Source organism: Pogoniulus pusillus, chromosome 42, assembly GCF_015220805.1.
Source record: "Pogoniulus pusillus isolate bPogPus1 chromosome 42, bPogPus1.pri, whole genome shotgun sequence".
Classification (NCBI taxonomy): domain Eukaryota; kingdom Metazoa; phylum Chordata; class Aves; order Piciformes; family Lybiidae; genus Pogoniulus; species Pogoniulus pusillus.
Genome location: NC_087305.1, coordinates 2,274,279 through 2,293,323, shown reverse-complemented (window position 1 = coordinate 2,293,323; position 19,045 = coordinate 2,274,279). Strand labels below are relative to the sequence as shown.

At 54.2% G+C, this 19,045-nt stretch overlaps 1 protein-coding gene across 1 annotated transcript in view; it reads left to right on the top strand.

Annotated features, from left to right (window-relative positions):
• DOCK5 (dedicator of cytokinesis 5) overlaps nucleotides 1-19,045 on the top strand; it is a 75,194-nt gene that overhangs the window by 27,435 nt on the left and 28,714 nt on the right. Inside the window, exons 7-28 of the mRNA XM_064175693.1 lie at nucleotides 827-962; nucleotides 1,099-1,256; nucleotides 2,598-2,679; nucleotides 3,008-3,137; nucleotides 4,379-4,451; nucleotides 4,908-5,050; nucleotides 6,249-6,374; nucleotides 6,850-6,974; nucleotides 7,329-7,427; nucleotides 7,969-8,041; nucleotides 8,364-8,467; nucleotides 9,278-9,452; nucleotides 10,037-10,134; nucleotides 10,298-10,387; nucleotides 11,025-11,125; nucleotides 12,454-12,588; nucleotides 13,798-13,909; nucleotides 15,022-15,092; nucleotides 15,936-16,042; nucleotides 17,146-17,282; nucleotides 17,929-18,024; nucleotides 18,515-18,613. Of these exons, the coding sequence (XP_064031763.1) occupies nucleotides 827-962; nucleotides 1,099-1,256; nucleotides 2,598-2,679; nucleotides 3,008-3,137; nucleotides 4,379-4,451; nucleotides 4,908-5,050; nucleotides 6,249-6,374; nucleotides 6,850-6,974; nucleotides 7,329-7,427; nucleotides 7,969-8,041; nucleotides 8,364-8,467; nucleotides 9,278-9,452; nucleotides 10,037-10,134; nucleotides 10,298-10,387; nucleotides 11,025-11,125; nucleotides 12,454-12,588; nucleotides 13,798-13,909; nucleotides 15,022-15,092; nucleotides 15,936-16,042; nucleotides 17,146-17,282; nucleotides 17,929-18,024; nucleotides 18,515-18,613 (2,470 nt within the window). The remainder of the gene's footprint in view (nucleotides 1-826; nucleotides 963-1,098; nucleotides 1,257-2,597; nucleotides 2,680-3,007; nucleotides 3,138-4,378; nucleotides 4,452-4,907; nucleotides 5,051-6,248; nucleotides 6,375-6,849; nucleotides 6,975-7,328; nucleotides 7,428-7,968; nucleotides 8,042-8,363; nucleotides 8,468-9,277; nucleotides 9,453-10,036; nucleotides 10,135-10,297; nucleotides 10,388-11,024; nucleotides 11,126-12,453; nucleotides 12,589-13,797; nucleotides 13,910-15,021; nucleotides 15,093-15,935; nucleotides 16,043-17,145; nucleotides 17,283-17,928; nucleotides 18,025-18,514; nucleotides 18,614-19,045) is intronic.

Sequence of the window (19,045 nt, the reverse complement as noted above, 5' to 3'; positions counted from 1 at the left end):
AGTTCCCCCTTGTGTTGAGGCAGAACCTCTTTTGCTGCAACTTACACCCATTGCTGCTTGTGCTGTCCCAGGGAGCAGTGAGCAGAGCCTGTCCCCCCCTCCTGGCAGCCCTCAGATAGTTAAAAACATTTATCAAATCCCCTCTCAGTCTTCTCTTCTCCAGACTCAGCAGCCCCAGGGCCCTCAGCCTCTCCTCATCAGCTACACCCTCCAGTCCCCTCATCATCCTCGTAGCCCTCTGCTGGACCCTCTCCAGCAGATCCCTGTCCCTCTTCAACTGGGGAGCCCAAAGCTGAACACAGCATTCAAGATGAGGTCTCAGCAGGGCAGAGTAGAGGGGAGGAGAACCTCCCTTGATCTGCTGGACACACTCCTAATACACCCCAGGATCCCATTGGCCTTCTTGGCCACAAGGGCACATTGCTGTGCTGTGGTTAACTTGTTAGCCACCAGGACCCCCAGGTCCCTCTCCACAGGACTGCTCTCCAGCAGATCACCTCCAGAGCTCAGGGCTGAGGGCAGGCACTACTGAGCCACAGCCCATGAGCTGGGCAGGCTGCCCACTGCTTTGGGACAGCTGTGACAAGAGCAAAGGAGATGGCACCTTGGAGTTGAGCTGCCTGACCAATTGTTCTTCCTTTGAATGGGAGCATAAGGGAGCAGTTCTCTGAGGCAAAGCAAGCAGCAGTGTGATCATTATGGGATGTGGGGCTGGTCTGCACTGGCTGTCTAACATAGCACATGGCTTGATCTGTGCTCCTGATCAAGTCACTTTGTTTCTTAGAGGTTGTCCTGTGTCTTGTCTGCTGCTTTTCCTGCTGTTCAGGATCCTGGGCTTGGACCTGGTGGTACGAGATGACAATGGGAACATCTTGGACCCAGATGAAACCAGCACCATCTCTCTCTTCAAAACCCATGAAACAGCATCCAAAAGGATTGATGAAAGGATCCAGGAAGAGAAGGTACATCTCTTCCACTGGCTGCATCTCTAGCAGCTGGCACTCACTGCATTCCTGCCTCCCTCTGAAGGGTATCTGCTGCTTTGGCAGCAGGTCTGAGCCGTGCTGGTGTGTGATGGAATGCTCTGCCCCTTTGCAGTCCCTCCAGCAGAGCCTGGAGCTGCGAGGGCAGGCAGTGTTCAACTCCACCCACACCTACAGCCTGTTCGTCAACTTCAAGAACTTCGTCTGCAACATCGGCGAGGACGCAGAGCTCTTCATGAGCCTCTACGACCCTGAGCTCTCCAAGTTCATCAGGTAGGGCTTCTTCTGGTAGCTCTCCAAGTTCATCAGGTAGGGCTTCTTCTGGTAGCTGCACAAAGCCACTCAGACACCACCACGGTGCCATTCTAAAGAAGCCAGCAGAGGTCAGAAAGGAGGACCCAGCAGATGAGGTTTTCAGTTCTGTTGCTTAGAATCATAGAATCAAGCAGGTTGGAAGAGAGTTCCAAGCTCAGCCAGTCCAACCTAGCACCCAGCCCTGCCCAAACAACCAGACCATGGCACTAAGTGCCCCAGCCAGGCTTGGCTGCAACACCTCCAGCCACAGCCACTCCACCACCTCCCTGGGCAGCCCATTCCAATGCCAATCACTCTCTCTGACAACAACTTCCTCCTAACATCCAGCCTCAACTTGCCCTGGCACAACTTGAGACTGTGTCCCCTTGTTCTTCCTCAGCTCCAGTCTAACCTTGCTCTGCTTCAGCTTCAAACTTCCAGACACCTATTTATACCTCTGCAGTTAGGAGACCAGGTGTGGTGGTGTGAATCTGCAGAGAGTTCATAAAATCAAGCAGGTTGGAAGAGAGCTCCAAGCTCAGCCAGCCCAACCTAGCACCCAGCCCTGCCCAACCAACCAGACCATGGCACTAAGTGCCCCAGCCAGGCTTGGCTGCAACACCTCCAGGGTCAACAACTCCACCACCTCCCTGGGCTTACTGCCACAGTGGTGATCTGGGAGTTGACTCCAGATGAGATACATGGTGCAGGTGCTGAGCTCATGCACTCCCCTTCTGAAAGCTGCATTGAGTCACTTTGGGATTGAAGATCTTCACAGAGAGCACAGGCTGCGAGAGTTGGTGCTCTTCAGCCTGGAGAAGAGAAGGCTTTGAGGAAACCTTGGAGTGGCCTTCCAGGATCTGAAGTGGGCTGCAGGAAGGCTGGGGAGGGACTATTGACAAGGTCTTGGAATGACAGGAGGAGGAGGAATGGGTTTGAAGTGGCAGAGGGGAGATTGAAGCTGGATGTTAGGAAAGGGTTGTTTGCAGTGAGGGTGGTGAGACACTGGCACAGGTTGAGGGTGGTGAGACACTGGCACAGGTTTCCCAGGGAGGTTGTGGAGCACAGAAGCACCCAATGTGATCTTTGATCACATTGGGTGCTTCTGTGCTCCACAACCTCCCTGGAGATGTTCAAGGCCAGGTTGGATGAAGTCTTGAGTGACCTGTTCCAGTGGGAGGTGGCTTGGAACTGGCTGAGCTTTGAGGTTCCTTTCAACCTAAGCCATCCTGTGATTCCTGAAGGACCAAAGTGCTTTTGAGCTTTCTCCAGGTGAGAGGAATGTCAGGTGTTTGATTTGTTCTTCCCTCCTCTTTGCAGTGAAAGCTACCTGGTCCGCTGGGGCAGCAATGGGATGCCCAAAGAGATTGAGAAACTGAATAACCTCCAAGCAGTCTTCACTGTAAGTTACTCATGCCCTGGAACTGCTTCCTTATCCTGCAGGCATCCCAGTTTTGGGTTCGTTCCTTCTCCTCTCTCCATGCAACAGAAAGAGGTGTCCCATGGAATGATTTAGGCTGCACAACAGCTGTAAAGTCCAACCAATGCTGCTAAGAGTGCTGCTATAACCCATGGCCCTCAGCACCACATCCCCAAGGCTTTTAAATCCCTGCAGGGATGGGGATTCAAGCAGTGCCTTGAGAAGCCTGTTTCAGACCTGTAACAGCTCTGTCTCCTTCTCTCCCATTCCTAAAGCAGGTTGACATCACTTTATTTTACATCATTCCTAGGATTTGAGCAGTTCTGACTTGATCAGACCCAAAATCAGCTTGGTGTGTCAGATTGTGAGAGTGGGACACATGGAGCTGAAGGAAGGGAAGAAGCACACCTGTGGACTCCGGAGACCCTTCGGGGTGGCAGGTAGTCATAGAATAGAATCACAGAATGAGGCAGGCAGTGCCAACCCCTGCCATGCCCAGGGACACCCTACCCTAGAGCAGGCTGCACACAGCCTCAGCCAGCCTGGCCTCAAACACCTCCAGCCATGGGGCCTCAACCACCTCCCTGGGCAACCCCTGCCAGATTCTCACCACTCTCCTGCTCAACAACTTCCTCCTCACCTCCAGCCTCACTCTCCCCACCTCCAGCTTTGCTCCATTCCCCCACTCCTGCCACTCCCTCACAGCCTCAAAAGTCCCTCCCCAGGTTTTTTGATGCTGGCAGGCCACAAGAAGGTGACCTGGGAGCCTCCTCTGCTCCAGCCTGCACAGCCCCAACTCTTTCAGGCTGTGCTCACAGCAGAGCTTCTGCAGCCTCTGAGCATCCTCCTGGCCCTGCTCTGGACACTCTCCAGCATCTCCACAGCCCTCTTGTCCCAGGGGCTCCAGAGCTGGATGCAGGACTCCAGGTGGGGTCTGAGCAGAGCAGAGCAGAGCAGAGGGGGAGAATCCCCTCCCTGGCCCTGCTGGCCACACTTCTGCTGCTGCAGTCCAGGCTCTGCTTGGCTCTCTGGGCTGCAAGTGCACACTGCTGGCTCCTGTTGAGCTTCTTCTCCAGCAGCACCCCCAGGTCCCTCTCCTCAGGGCTGCTCTCCAGCCTGGTGCTGCCCAGCCTGGAGTTGTGCCTGGCATTGCCTTGATCCAGCTGCAGGACCTTGCCCTTGGTCTTGTTGAACCTCCTGAGCTTGGCTTGTGCCCACTCTGCAGGCTGTGCAGGTCCCTCTGGATGGATCCCTGCCCTCCAGCATAGGTAGGGCAGCTTCAGTCAGCAGAGAAGACAGCATGGCCTGAGGCTGGGCATTGAGCTGGGCACTGGGAAGTACATCCTGATAGCCTCCTGGGGCCAGCATCTCTGCCTTCACAGTGGAGACAGTCAAGACAGAACAGAATCACAGAATGGGTTTGGTTAGAAGAGCCCTTTTGGACCATTCAGTCTTGGGCTAAGCCAAGTCCCTCAGCACCACAGCCCTGTGGCTTTGAGACCCTCCCCCACACCCCCACACCCAAGCATGGAGATTCAGCCACCTCCCTGGGCAGCCTGTGCCAGTGGTGATGAGAGTGATGCTCTCTGTCGTGTTGTGGGTGGCAGTGGCCCAATGTTTTCATTCCAGTGGGGCTGCTGTCTGTGCTCTTTAGCTGTGTGGTGACCTTGTGTTGTTGCAGTGATGGACATAACTGACATCATCCACGGGAAGGTGGACGATGAGGAAAAGCAACATTTCATCCCATTCCAGCAGTAAGTGCTTCAGAGTTCAGCACACCTTGGCTCAGAGCAGCTGTCCTCTGCAGAAGGACACAACTGTCTGGGAGCCTGGCAGTGTCCCAAGGCCTCTGCAAATAGATTAGCTTCTGGCAGCACTCAGCTCTTTGAAGGAAAAGGCTTTTGTCAGCCCTCTGGAGGCTTTGTTCCCCTTGGCTTACAGGTCTGGCTGGTGAGCTGCATTGCTCAGTGAGCTTTAGCACTGCAGCTGTCAGCCCAGGGAGGCAAGAGCAGCACAGTGCCAAGCAGTGAGGTCTGGGGGATGCATGTACCAGTCTGAGAGACTCAGTGGAGTCCCTCTGGGTCGGGCAGAAAGGAAAACTGGCAGAATATTACCCCTGGTTTGGAGAGGAGGCAGGTGCTGGGCTGCCCTCTGGCTGCAGAGCATCTTTGGTGTCTGCCTGCTGCCTGTGTCGCTGCTGCTCCCCTCAGGATTGCCATGGAGACGTCCATCAGGCAGCGGCAGCTGATCATGTCCCCGCTGATGCCCTCCCATGGCATCGGGGAGAACGAGCCCCTCACTGCCATCTTCAACAAGGTCATCGCGGCCAAGGAGGTGAACCACAAAGGCCAAGGTGAGCAGCAGGGGGGAGCCTGGGGCAGGGATGGGCTGTGAAAGGCCAGAGGTCAAGGCTGACTGGAGTTGCTGCCTTACCTGAGCCAGGCTGTGGTCTCTAACGGTTGGCACCACAGCATGTTGGAGGATGACAATGTTCTTCTCTGCTTCAGAGCTGGCAAAGCTCTACTCCAGCAGGCACAAAAGTCTTCTACCTGAGTGCAGGACAGGGCAAAGGACACAGACTCTCCCCAGGTGTAACTTACAGCCCTTCAGGGTGATGGGGACAAGTTACTGCTGGGGAGATTCCCTTTGGCATCCAGAAGAAAATGTTTCCCCATGAGCACAGGCAGGCACTGGAACCATCTCCCAGGGGCAGCAGTGGAGTCCTCTCCACTGAGCAGTTTAAGCCTCAGCTTGGCAGGGTGCTGGGCCAGCTCACTGCACCTCTGCTGTCACCTAGGAAGGTTGGAGCAGATGATCCCTGGGGTCCCTTCCAAGCTGGCAGTCTGAGAATTCTGGGAAGATAAAGAAGAGATAAGGCCAGAAGCTGTCCTTACCCACAGGGAAAGCTCTGCTCTGCCTGATGGCTTCTTTCCTCCTGATGCAAGAGCTGAAGATCAAACTCTGGGTGGATGGAAAACTCTTCTGCCATGGCTGCTTGCACGTTGGAAGTGGCTCTGGGTTTAAGCTGCACTGTTCAGGGTTCTTTTGCTCTTGTAGAATCAACCAGATTGGCAGAGAGCTCCAAGCTCAGCCAGTCCAACCTAGCACCCAGCCCTGGCCAATCACCAGACCATGGCACTAAGTGCCCCAGCCAGGCTTGACTTCAACACCTCCAGCCACAGCCACTCCACCACCTCCCTGGGCAGCCCATTCCAGTGCCAATCACTCTCTCTGCCAACAACTTCCTCCTAACATCCAGCCTAGACCTCCCCTGCCACAGCTTGAGGCTGTGTCCCCTTCTTCTATTGCTGCTTGCCTGCTGCTTGCTCATGTGTGTGGCCTCTACTCAGCTACCAGAACCTTTGTGCCTGTCTTTGGAGAATCCTCTCACCCAGAAAGGTCTCAGCAATGGGGAGAGAGAACTGGGCAGGTGAGAAGCAGCTTGGGCTGCCTAAGGAGCTGTTGCACTGGGGTCAGGAGGAAAGGTCTCTGCCTGCTTTCCTGGGACTGTACATTTCTCAGTAAGCAAAGTGTTGCCTTTCTTCTCTCAGGTCTCTGGGTCTCCCTGAAGCTGCTTCCTGGTGATCTGGTGCAGGTGCAGAAGGATTTTTCCCACCTTATAGACAGATCTACTGCTGTGGCTCGCAAAATGGGCTTCCCTGAGATAATCCTTCCTGGTAGGTCCTTTGTGCCCCCACACTTCATGGGCTGAAGGAGCCAGCTGGCATTCTGGAACTTCTGCTCTGCAGAGATGTCCTTTGTAGGCAGCTGAAGCCTTCTTGTGGATTTTCTTGACACTTCCAGCTGACTTTTTAATATTTGTCCACTAAGTGCAAAGCTAAGCTTGCTTCCTTACACTGAGCAGTGATGCTGGGAGTGCTCTTGGAGCAGAGCTCCTGCTCAGGCACTTTGGGTGGGTGTAGGTTAGACCCTGCTCCACCTAACCCATTCCAGGTGCACTTAGCCCTGCAGAGCTCAGTACACCTAAAGAGAGAGGTCTGTAAAGAGAGTGGCCCATCTGAGAAGGCACAGTGAAAGAGGTGGGATCAGGAAAGAGTAAGGGGAAGAGAAGGCTGAGGTGGGACCCAAGAGTGGTAAATGCTCACCTGCAAAGCTGTGGGAGCCCAACTGATGGAGGCCTGTGGCTTGCAGGGGACGTTCGCAATGACATCTATGTCACCCTGCTGCAAGGGGAGTTTGACAAGGGCAAGAAGAAGACTCCCAAGAACGTGGAAGTCACCATGTCTGTGCACGATGAGGATGGAAACCTCCAGGAGGTACGGTGGCCTCTGCAGGAGCTGCTGGGCTTGCCAGGTGGCAGCTTTGGTCCATGGGCTCTTATTTATCAGCTGTGTGCAAAAACCTGTGTGATAAAGAGATCTTGGAGGTGATGTCAGGGGCCAGATCTGGACACTCACTGAGGGTTTGGGTTGAAATGAAGAGAAGTGAGCAAATCCTGCAGGTCCTGTGAAGCTCTCAGGTGCTGTGCATTGATTTCCCATCGCTGGGAAGCGCAGGCTGAGGAGCTCTGATAGTTCTGCCTTCTGAAAAGTCTGAGCCCAGGTACTTGTTGCTCTCACTGTAGACCTTACCTGTTCCTTCCCTGCCTCCTCTTGCCTTTTTGTCCAAAGAAAGCTATCCACCCTGGTGCTGGCTATGAAGGTGTCTCCGAGTACAAGTCTGTTGTGTACTACCAAGTGAAGCAGCCTTGCTGGTATGAAACTGTGAAGGTAGGAGCCTGGCACTTACACCCTGACCAGTGCACACCCAGGGAGTGTGTCAGTAGCAGAGTGGTCTGGAAACTGGGACCACAAAGAGCATCAGAGGGCTGGAGCACTTCTCCTGCAGTGACAGGCTGAGAGAGTTGGGGCTGTTCAGCCTGGAGATGAGAAGGCTCCAGAGAGACCTTAGAGCAGCCTTCCAGCACCTGAAGGGGACTACAGGACTGCTGGGGAGAGGCAGGATGAGGGCCAATTGTTTGAAACTACAGCAGGGTAGATTTAGATTGGACATTAGGAAGAAGTTTGTTACTAGGAGGGTGGTGGAACACTGGAACAGGTCACCCAGGGAGGGGGTGGAGGCTCCATCCCAGGGGATACTCAAGGTCAGGCTCAGTGGAGCTCTAAGCAGCCTGCTCTGGTTGGGGGTGTGCCTGCTGACTGCAGGGGGGTTGGACTGGGTGGGCTCTAGAGGTGCATGCTCTGATTCTGTGGAGCTGCCTGGAGCTGCAGAGTGCTGGTGCTGGGCTGTTCATGGTGCTGTCACCTGCAGGTGTCCATCGCCATAGAAGAGGTCAGTCGGTGCCACCTGAGGTTCACCTTCCGCCACCGGTCCTCGCAGGAGTGTGAGTGTCAGGGAGAGCTGCAGGGGCACCCGCAGCAGGCTGCCTGGCATCACCATGTCCAGCTGGGTTTGGAAGCTCTCCAGAGCAGGAGACTGCACCACCTCTCTGGACAGCCTGTGCTGTGCCCCCAGCACCCTCACTGCCAATGCCTTGTGCTGTGCAGCTCCCTTGGGATGAGGGAAGGGAAGAGCTCTGCTGTGGCTCACAAAGCCCACGGGATGCAGTGAAATCAAGAGAGGCTGCACGCAGCTGGAGAGCTGTTACAGACACCATGGGCAGAAGTAAGACCACTCCTGATGAGGATTCCTCCTTCTGCTTGCAGCCAGAGATAAGTCTGAGAGAGCTTTTGGGATGAGCTTCGTGAAGCTGATGAACGCAGACGGAACCACACTGCGGGATGGCAAACACAACCTGATTGTCTACAAGGTGGGTGGCATTCTGCAGCCCCCACTTCAGTGTCACCAGGCAAGGCAGCTCCCTGGGTTTCCTCTGTCCCAGCAGAGTCAGCAGCACTGTGGAGATTTGTGATAGGTTTTCTATAGAGAAACAGGACTGATGTTAGTGGGTTTGGGTTTGTGAGTGACTCTGAGCTCTGCTCTCACTGCACTCCACTCAAAGCTGGCCCATCCTTGCCCACCTGCACAGAGCATTGCTCACCTGGCCAACATGCAACAAGCAGCCTTGGTGAGCACCTGCTTTGGAGGGTCAATGAGTGAGGGGCACAGATCTGCTGCTTTGTAGAGCCAGAGGGAGAAGTTGATGCCTTGCAGCAGAAAGCTACGAAGTGAGAGTGGGGAGAAACCTTCCTAAGCTGCCTGCAGAGAGCTTCCTTCCCTGGCAGGGTGGGAAGCTTCTCTGCCCTAGGGGCACAGGCCCAGGCAGACACTGTGAGTGAGCAGCTCTAGAAACAGAGCCACAGAGCCATTAAGGCTGGAAAAAACCTCTGGGATCATCCAGTCCAACATCAACCCAGCACCACCATGGCCACTGAACCATGCCCCAGGTGCCATGGTCACACATGGTAGAGAGCAATGAGGTCTTCCCTTAGCCTCCTCTTCTCCAGACTCAACACCCCCAGTTCTCTCAGCTGCTCTTAGCCCTGTTCACCAACCCCTGCCCATGCCAAGGTGTCTAAGCACTCTCTGGCTGCCCCTGTGCTGAAGTGTGGCTGCAGGAGGTCAGCTGAAGTGTGCTGAGGGTGAGCAAATCCTTCTCTTTGCTGTGTTCAACCAACAGGGTGACAACAAGAAAATGGAAGATGCCAAATGCTATTTAACTCTTCCTTGTACCAAAACGGAGATGGAGGAGAAGGAGGGGAAGAATCTGGCCAACTTCACCCCCACTAAAGACAGTACAAAAGACAGCTTCCAGATTGCCACTTTGATCTGCTCCACCAAACTGACCCAGAATGGTAGGTCTTGCCTTGGCAGCCTGGCAGTGTCCTGTTGTGTATCTCAGGTCAGGAGGGGAATTTGTTCATGCATGAGTGTGATGCTGCAGCTTCACTCCTGCAGTGTCAGCCCAGCCCCTGTACTGTTGGCATCATCACAGAATCAGGATGGGTTGGGTTGGAAAGGACCTTAAAGGTCATCCAGTTCCCACTCCCCTGCAGGGATATCTCTGTCAGATCAGGCTGCTCAAGGCCCCATCCGACCTGGCTTTGACATTGCCAGGCTTGGAGCCTCCACAGCTTCTTTGGGCAACCTGTGCTCATGCCTCAGCACCCTCCTGGGTGGCCAGTAGCCAGCACAAGCTATAGAAGTGTTTACACAGCCACCAGAGACCATGTCCCACGAATGCTTTACCCAGCATTAACTGGAACAGGTTTGTCAGCACACGTGGAAGTGGCTCCTCAGTGTGGCTTTTCCTGTATCTGATGCCAAAAAGAACTTCTCCTGCCTGCTGTGTGGGGCTCTGCAGCCACAGGGGCAGCTGTGCTGCTGTGATCTCTCTCACCATGCTGATCTCTCTGCCTGTGGTTTCTGCCCTGGCTAGTTGACCTGCTGGGCTTGCTGAACTGGCGTTCCAACTCGCAGAACATAGCTCACAACCTGAGGAAGCTCATGGAGGTGGAAGGAGGAGAAATCGTGAAGGTAAGCAGAGAGATTGGAGTCCTCTTCACCTGCAGACACTTCTGGGTGTGCCTGATGCTGACCTGGAGGGGCTGTGGTTGTGCTGTACCCAGCCTGCTCTCGAGCAGGGTTCCAGAAGCAGTCATCTCCCACTCTGTTCCTCACTCCTCTTCCCTTCCTCTAGTTCCTGCAGGACACCCTTGATGCTCTCTTCAACATCATGATGGAGATGTCAGAAAATGAAACCTATGACTTCCTGGTGTTTGATGCCCTGGTGAGTGAGGCCTCTCTGCTGCTTTTAGAGTGCCTGCTTTTCAGCTACATTTCCAGTCTGTTCCTGGTGCTTCCTTTAGATAAGAGAGTGGTGTGGGAGCAATAAAGTAACACAGAAACAGTTCTTGAGGCCTTTTGGGAGCTAGGGGTAGTGGAGTGGCTGTGCCTGGAGGTGTTGAAGCCAAGCCTGGCTGGAGCACTTAGTGCCATGGTCTGGTTGGTTGGGCAGGGCTGGGTGCTAGGTTGGGCTGGCTGAGCTTGGAGGTCTCCTCCAACCTGCCTGATTCTATGATATGTGTTGAGCTTCAGAGCAGCCAGGGTGAGGCTCCTCACATCACTCAGAGGAATTCCTTTAGCTTCTTGCACTAAAGCAGGGTACAGAAGAGGAAAGCTACTGCCTGTCTGAGGCACAAAGTGAGGTGACTCACTCAGGGTCATGATGGTGAAGGATTTGTGGCCATGGTGGGCATGAACCTGTAGACCCTAAATCTTCACCCATTGTCTGTGGCACTCCTGCTGCTAAAGGAACAACCCAGCACAACCTGTGACCTAGCAAGGCAAAGGCTGTGCACTGAGAGCCTGAGTTCTGCTGCAGCTGTGCAGCTCTGTCCATCTCCTCCCTTCTGCTCTTCTGGCAGGTCTTTATCATCTCTTTGATTGGAGACATCAAGTTCCAGCATTTCAACCCTGTGCTCGAAACCTACATCTACAAACACTTCAGTGCAACCCTGGCATATGTGTGAGTATTGTGGGCACAGCCCCACAGGCTGGCAGCCACATCCTGCTCCACTGGCAGCTGGGTGAGAGGGGCAGCAGTGCTCAGGACAGAACCAAGCCCTCCAGCTGCTCCTTTGTACTCTGAGTACCCTCAATTCAAGAGAGATGTTGAGGTGCTGGAACATGTAGAGAAGGGCAACAAAGCTGGTGAGGGGCCTGGAGCACAAATCCTATGAGGAGAGGTTGAGGGAGCTGGGGGTGTTTAGCCTGGAGAAGAGGAGGCTCAGGGGTGATCTTATTACTGTCTACAACTACCTGAAGGGACATTGTAGCCAGGTGGGGGGTGGCCTCTTCTCCCAGGCAACCAGCAATAGAACAAGGGGACACAGCCTCAAGTTGTGCTGGGGTAGGTCTAGGCTGGATGTTAGGAGGAAGTTCTTCACAGAGAGAGTGATTGGCATTGGAATGGGCTGCCCAGGGAGGTGGTGGAGGCACTGTCCCTGGGGGTCTTCAAGCAAAGCCTGGATGAGGCACTTAGTGCCATGGTCTGGTTGACTGGTTAGGGCTGGGTGCTAGGTTGGACTGGATGATCTTGGAGGTCTCTTCCAACCTGGTTGATTCTATGATTCTATGAGTGAAGTTCCTGTTGTGGGGATTTTCTCTGTAAGAAGGAAGTCTGCTGTCCTGGGAAATCCTCCCTCTGCCTCAGTGCTGCTTCAGGAGGACTTTGTGCTCTGCACATGGGAGTGCAAGCACCTGGAGCAGCTGCCAGTGGTGGCTCTCCAGCTTCCTGAGTGCTCCCTGCTAGCACTGAAACAAGAAAGCCAAAGGTTTCAGCAGTCTTTTTCTTGAACACCTCCAGGGATGGTGCCCCCACCACCTCCCTGGGCAGCCCATTCCAATGCCAATCACTCTCTCTGTGAAGAACTTCCTCTTAGCATCCAGCCTATACCTACCCCAGCACAACTTGAGGCTGTGTCCCCTTGTTCTATTGCTGGTTGCCTGGGAGAAGAGGCCACCCCCACCTGGCTAGAGTCTCCTCTGGAGAGCTTCTAACCTGCCCTGGGCATTGTGCTGCTGGGCAATCTGCTGTGGGTGCCCTGCTTTAGCAGGGCACTTGGACTGGATGATCTCCAGAGGTCATTTACAACCCCAACCATGCTGAGATTGGGGCATTCTGTACCACAGAGAGGACCAAAGGAGGGGTCAGAGTTTGCTGCCCCCTCCTTGCCTGTCCTTCTCCTATTGGAGGCATCACCTCACATCTCACAGCTACAGAAAAGCTCTGGAATGAGGAAGCTGCCCTCACACAGCTCCTCACTGCCTGCTTATTCTCCTTTCTCTCCAAAGGAAGCTCACCAAAGTGCTCAACTGTTACGTGGGGAGTGCAGAGGACTGCAGCAGGACAGAGCTGCTCTTTGCTGCGCTGAAGGCTCTCAAGTACCTGTTCCGGTTCATCGTGCAGTCACGGATCCTCTACCTGAGGTGAGACCAAGCTTGTGCCACCTTTCTGTCTCCTCCTGGAATGCAGTAGAGTTACCTCCAGCCAGCACCCTGGAGGGGATGTCCTCAGCATATTCTCCTCCTTCAACCATGAAGAGGAGAGTTTTTTTTCCTGCCTTTGTCTGCAGCTGGAGCAAAGCAGCTGAGTGAAAATCCCCTCTGAGGAGAGGAGTCCTTCAGTCAGCTGCAGCATGCTGGAGGCAGCACATGGCAGTGCTGTAAAGGGACTGTTAGGTGTCCAAAAAGTGAAACCATGGAATGACTTCTAGCTTCTAAGGCACAATTAGACTTAGCAAGGCTTATTTACAGGGATATTTTTGTTAAGAGTGTGTTAAAAGGAATAGGAAGGACATCAGAGGCTGTGAACTTGATGCCTGAATTGAAACAAAGAACTTAATTAAGAATTTAAAGTGACACCTTGAGTGCTGTGTCCAGTTCTGGGCTCCTCAACTCAAGAGAGATGTTGAGGTGCTGGAAGGTGCCCAGAGAAGGGCAGCAAGGCTGGGGAGGGGCCTGGAGCACAGCCCTGTGAGGAGAGGCTGAGGGAGCTGGGGGGGTGCAGCCTGCAGCAGAGGAGGCTCAGGGCAGAGCTCATTGCTGCCTGCAGCTGCCTGCAGGGAGGCTGTAGCCAGGTGGGGTTGGGCTCTGCTGCCAGGCAAGCAACAACAGAAGAAGGGGACACAGCCTGAAGCTGTGGCAGGGCAGGTTGAGGCTGGATGTGAGGAGGAAGTTGTTGTCAGAGAGAGTGATTGGCACTGGAATGGGCTGCCCAGGGAGGTGGTGGAGTGGCTGTGGCTGGAGGTGTTGAAGCCAAGCCTGGCTGGGGCACTTAGTGCCATGGTCTGGTTGGTTGGCCAGGGCTGGGTGCTAGGTTGGGCTGGCTGAGCTTGGAGCTCTCTTCCAACCTGCTTGATTCTGTGATTCTATGTTGGGAATCCTTCCCTTGTGTGCATTCTGTTTGACACACAAGGGGCTCCTCGGCTGTGGGAAGCCAGGAGCCCAAGCAGGCAGTGGAGCTGAGGAGGTGCAGCAGGTCCCAGCAGGAAAGCCCTGCAGAGCCCCAGCTGTTTTCTCTCCCCTGCTGTCCGTGTGGAAGGAGGCTGCTTCCAGATGGTGTTTTGCAGGCTGCAGTCCTGCCTCAGCTGCAGTTCTGGGTCTCTGTCCATAACCAGCTCCTCCTGCTCCTCCAAGGTTTTATGAGAAGAGTGAGGATGGGGACGAGTTCAAGGACGCCATCCACAGGCTGTTCCTGTCCTTCAACCAGCTCATGGACCGGCCTCTGGAGGAGGCTGTCAAGATTAAGGTATGCTGCATGCTGAGGTCTGAGATGCAGTCGAGGTCTGCTGCACCTGGAGGAAGAGATGATGATGATGTCTGTATCAGATCCAGTGATAAGGTTGTGGGGGCAGCAGAAAAAGGGACAAGCTTTGAGGCACGTAAAGCCCATCCAGAGGAGTCCCAGCACCTCTGTGGCAGGAGGGGAACCTTTAACCCCAGCAGGAGGGGAACCTTTAGCCCCAAAGTTCACCAAATAAAGCTGAGAGCTGTGGTGTTGCTTAAACCCCTTCAGCACCTGCTGGGATGAAAGCTGACAAGCAGTGAAGGTGTAAACTGCTGCAGAGGGGAAGAGACTTCAGCCACTGGCACCAAGCTTGGGGGTGATGGAGATGGAAATGTGCAACTGCTGCAAAAGTCAAAGGAGTGGTGGGAATGGAAGTAATGAGAATAGAAATGGCTCCCAAATGTGTCTTGCCTGTTTCTCTGGTGCCAGATGGATTGTGAAGCTTCTGTTCGTGCTAGGAGCAGGAGCAGAGCAGCCATGCAGTGAGGCTGCTCAGCTGAAGGCACTGAGGTCTTTAGCTTGCTTGCTTCAGTTGGCAACCAACCTGCTTTTGTCTGCTCCAAGAGATGAGTTCCAACCTTTGCAGTAGCACTTGGGTGATGCAGAGCCCAGTGCTGGTTCTCATGCAGAGCACCTGCTGGCAGCAGCTGTGAAACAGCACAGTCTGAGCTGCTGCTGCTCCTGCTTGTCTGGATGCCACACTGATGGCAGCCTCTCGTGTGGGCATGCTGAAGTGTGCAGCACCCTGAGCCAGTTTGCCTGTTGCTTTGCATGTCAGGCTCTGAGGAGCTTAATCCCTGCAACTCCAGGATGCTTGCAAGGACTCAAGAGCTTGGCTCTGACTCCCTCCTCTCACCTTTCTGCTCTGCCCTGCAGGTGTGTGGCTGCTGGAGGCTCTTTGGATGCATAACTCTGATCTGAAGCCAGTTGTCTGCCTGTGTGCTCTTCCCAGGCTGGATCTGCCCTGGGAGCTGTGGGCAGTGCTGAGGCTTTACCCCACTGCAGCTGGAGCTGGCCAGTCCAGCTCAGTCTCCACCTGTGTTTCATGTCCTTGTGTTTTTTTCCTCTTGCAGGGTGCAGCTTTGAAGTATTTGCCAAGCATCATAAATGATGTCAAGCTGGTGTTTGACCCTGTTGAGCTCAGGTAACCACATTACCTCTGTCTGTCCTCTAGACCCAGCTGTCTGTTGGGAAGACTTTGGAAGCTCCCAGGAGCAGCTGCTCAGCTGTGAGGTGATGCTGCTCCTCCTGTGTGTGTGAGGCAGCTCTTGCAGGCTGTGACTGGAGGCCAGTGCAGCCCAAATCTCAGCTGCTCCTTCTTAATCACCTTGAGATGTTGCTGAGGACCAAAACGTGAGGCCTGGGGAGTGATGAAATGTTGTGTACAAAGTGTGTGGCAGAGGCACAGCTTTGGCCAGGGAAGCACAAGTTTGGCTTATCCAGGGGGTTGCCAGCATTCTGGGGAGTTCTGCTCTCTGCTCTTTGGAGCTTTGCCCAGCCCCTCCCACCCTGTTCTGACAGCAGACAGACAGCAAACACAGAGGGGATTTAATTTAATGGAGTCTCAGGCTGCAGTGAGTCATCTCTTGGTGAAAAGGGCATCTGGAAGGATATCTCCTGCTGCTCTCCATGGCAGCATTTCCGTTTCTGGTCTGTTTGCAGACTTCTGCTTTCATTTGCTGTGACAGAGGCATTGTTGCCTGCTGCTGGCACTGGAGGGCAGGCAGCACTGCCTGACTCTGACAGATCTGGTGTGCCTTGGAGTGCAGGCTTCACTGCAAGAGTGCAAGCCTGCAGGTTCTGAGTCCTGTTTGCTCTCAGTGAAAGTCCTCTGCTAAGACTCTTGACACTAAGTTAAGGCTCTGTAGTCATCCTCTTGGAGACTGCTTGCTAATAAGGTGTCCACAGTGACAGATCTGCCTGGCCTGTAGGGGCAGGATGGGGTGGAGGTGCTGACCATCTGCTTGCTCTGTGGTTTGCACCCTAGCATCCTCTTCAGCAATTTCATCCAGAGCATTCCTGACAACCAGCTGGTTCGGCAGAAGCTGAACTGCATGACCAAGATCGTGGAGAGTGACCTGTTCAGGCAGGCTGGTGAGTAGCTGCTGAGGACTGATGATGTCCCCACTTGGAGTACTGTGTACAGCTCTGGAGCCCCCAACACAAGCAGGACATGCAACTGTTAAAGTGAGTCCAGAGAAAGGCCACCAAGATGCTGAGAGGGCTGCAGCAGCTCTGCTATGAGGACAGGCTGAGAGAGTTGGGGCTGTGCAGCCTGGAGAGGAGAAGACTTTGAGGAGACCTTGGAGTGGCCTTTCAATATCTGAAGGGAGCCTACAGGAAGGCTGGGGAGGGACTATTGATAAGGTAATGACAGGACAAGGGCTGATGGGTTTAAACTGGCAGAGGGGAGATTGAAAATAGATGTTAGGAAAGAGTTCTTTGCAGTGAGGGTGGTGAGACACTGGCACAGGTTGAGGGTGGTGAGACACTGGCACAGGTTGAGGGTGGTGAGACACTGGCACAAGTTGAGGGTGGTGAGACACTGGCACAGCTTGCCCAGGGAGGTCGTGGAGCACGGAAGCCCCCACTGTGATCTTTGATCACAGTGGGGGCTTCTGTGCTCCACGACCTCCCTGGAGGTGTTCAAGACCAAGTTGGATGAGGCCTTGAGCAACCTGTTCTAGTGGGAGGTGTCCCTGCCTATGGCATAGGGTTGGAACTGGCTGATCCCTTCCAACCTAAACCATTCTATGATTCTATAACACTGCCCTGTTTGATGTCCTTACAGCTTAGTTATGGCTCTCTCTGGTCTGTTAGTGACTATTCAAGTGGATCTAAGCATGTTTTAGGCTGGATGTTAGGAGGAAGCTCTTCACAGAGAGAGTGATTTGCCATTGGAATGGGCTGCCCAGGGAGGTGGTGGAGTCACCATCCCTGGAGGTGTTCAGGAAAAGCCTGGATGAGGCACTTAGTGCCATGCTCTGGTTGACTGGATAGGGCTGGGTGCTAGGTTGGACTGGCTGATCTTAGAGCTCTCTTCCAACCTGGTTGATTCTATGAATATACCCATGGATATTCTATGAATGGATGCTTTGGTGTCCCAAGATTAAGCTAGGAGCAGAGGGCTACTGTGTGGTGCTGCTGTGAAGAACTTGCTGGCAGCAACAGGCTGTGGTGCTCTGTCTCCTTTTCAGAATGCAGAGATGCTCTCCTGCCGCTGCTGCTGGACCAGCTGAGTGGCCAGCTGGATGACAATGCCAGCAAGCCTGACCACGAGGCCAGCTCACAGCTGCTTAGCAGTGTTCTGGAAGTGCTGGATCGGAAAGATGTGGTGAGCATGAGCTGTGGAGGGTGCAGATGAAGGAAGTTGGCAGCTTAGGCTTCAGAGAAGTAGGAAGGTTCTGCTCCCTGCAGGAGTTGTGCTGCATTGCTGCACAGTTCTGTGAAACTCCTTGCCCATAAAGCAAGGAGCCATGAGGGGTTGGGTGCATGGCTGTCACTGCAGGACAAAGAAGAACCTTCCTAGGGACCATGTCACCAGCTGCTTTGGTGGCCTGTGAGTTGCTTGAGGCAGGTCCTGGAAGCGTGTGGATGTTGCTTTCCTCTGCTGTGAGCCAGGGACAGCATTCATTGTTTGGTCAGAAAAAGAGAGGCATGGAAATTGCTTCTAAGTTGCTGTCTGGAGGAGGGTTTGAACTGTTCAGGGACCCCCCCTAGAGCCAAATCACAGCAGCAGCTCCAGCTCAGCTGTGCCAGCATGAACTGGTCAGGCTGCTGGAGGTCATTCTCTGCTGGCTCTGCACCAAGTGTTTACCTACAGTGCTGGGATCGAGCGCTCGCAGGGTTTGCATCTCCTTTTTTGCACCCTCCAACAGCAGTTGAGCACTGCCAGGGCAGTCGTGTCCCCCCACTAGAGAGCTCTCTGTAGATCACTGCACATCCAGAACTGTCTCAGATTCTCCTGCTTGCCTCCTCAGGGCCCCACTGGTGAGCACATCAGGCTGATGATGGAGCGGCTGCTGAGGAGGATAAACCGCACCGTGATCGGCATGAGCCGGCAGTCCCCACACATCGTGAGAGCCTTCCCCTGCAGCTGCCCTTTGCCCTGCCTTGTAGTGGGATTTATGCTCCTGGAAGGTGCCAGTCTGCAGCAGTAGTCTGTGGAAGCATCTTTCCATTTGCTGCAGGGCTCTGAGCCACTGGAACGTGGCTCTTGGTGGTTTCGTGAGCCCAGGTGTTAGGATGCAAACTGTCCTGATGCAGCAGCACTTTGAACTGAGCCACTGCTGGCTGTGATTTCCAGCTCCTCTGGGCCCTGCTGCACACAGAGTTTGGGTTCAGTGCAGGAGTCCTTGATGAAAAAATGCTCCTTTGTCACCTTGGCTGGAGTGCTGGAGGGTGAGGTGTCTCTGAGGGCGTTTCTGACCGCTGTGTGGCATCCCAGCAGGTGCAGGCACCTTGGCAAGCTTTCGTTTGCCTGTGCTGCAGGTGCAGAAGGATGGAGAAGCAAAGAGCTGAGCTTCCAGGGCTGAACACAGACAGTGTCTTCTCCTCCCCTCCTAGGGCATCTTCGTGGCCTGCATGACAGCCATCCTGAGGCAAATGGAGGATTCCCACTATGACCATTACATCAGCACCTTCAAAACTCCCCAGGACATCATTGTAAGTAAGCCTGGCTGGGGCTAGTTGAGGCCATGAGCAGTGACACTGCTCCTGAGAGGCCATTCCAGGGTTCTGTGGCCAGCTGCAGTGCCCTGTGCCAGTCTGGTGCCACATGCAGGGGGCTGAGCCCACAGCACCCTGCTGGGCACACACAGGAGCTTGCTGGCTCAGCACAGTCTGAGAGCAGCGTTTATAGCATTGAGTAAAACCTGGTTAAGTGCCAGCACAAAGTCAGGACCCAGGGGAGTGAATGGAGATGGGAAGGAAAAGTCTTCTGCCCTCCCTTGCTATTGTCTCTCTATGATCTTGTCCTCTAATTCCTTCTGCTCCAGATTCAGCTCAGTGCTTTAGTGGGCAGCAGTGCCAGCAGTTCCCTCCATGCTGGAAGTCTTCTGCCCTCCCTTGCTGTTGTCTCTCTATGATCTTGTGCTC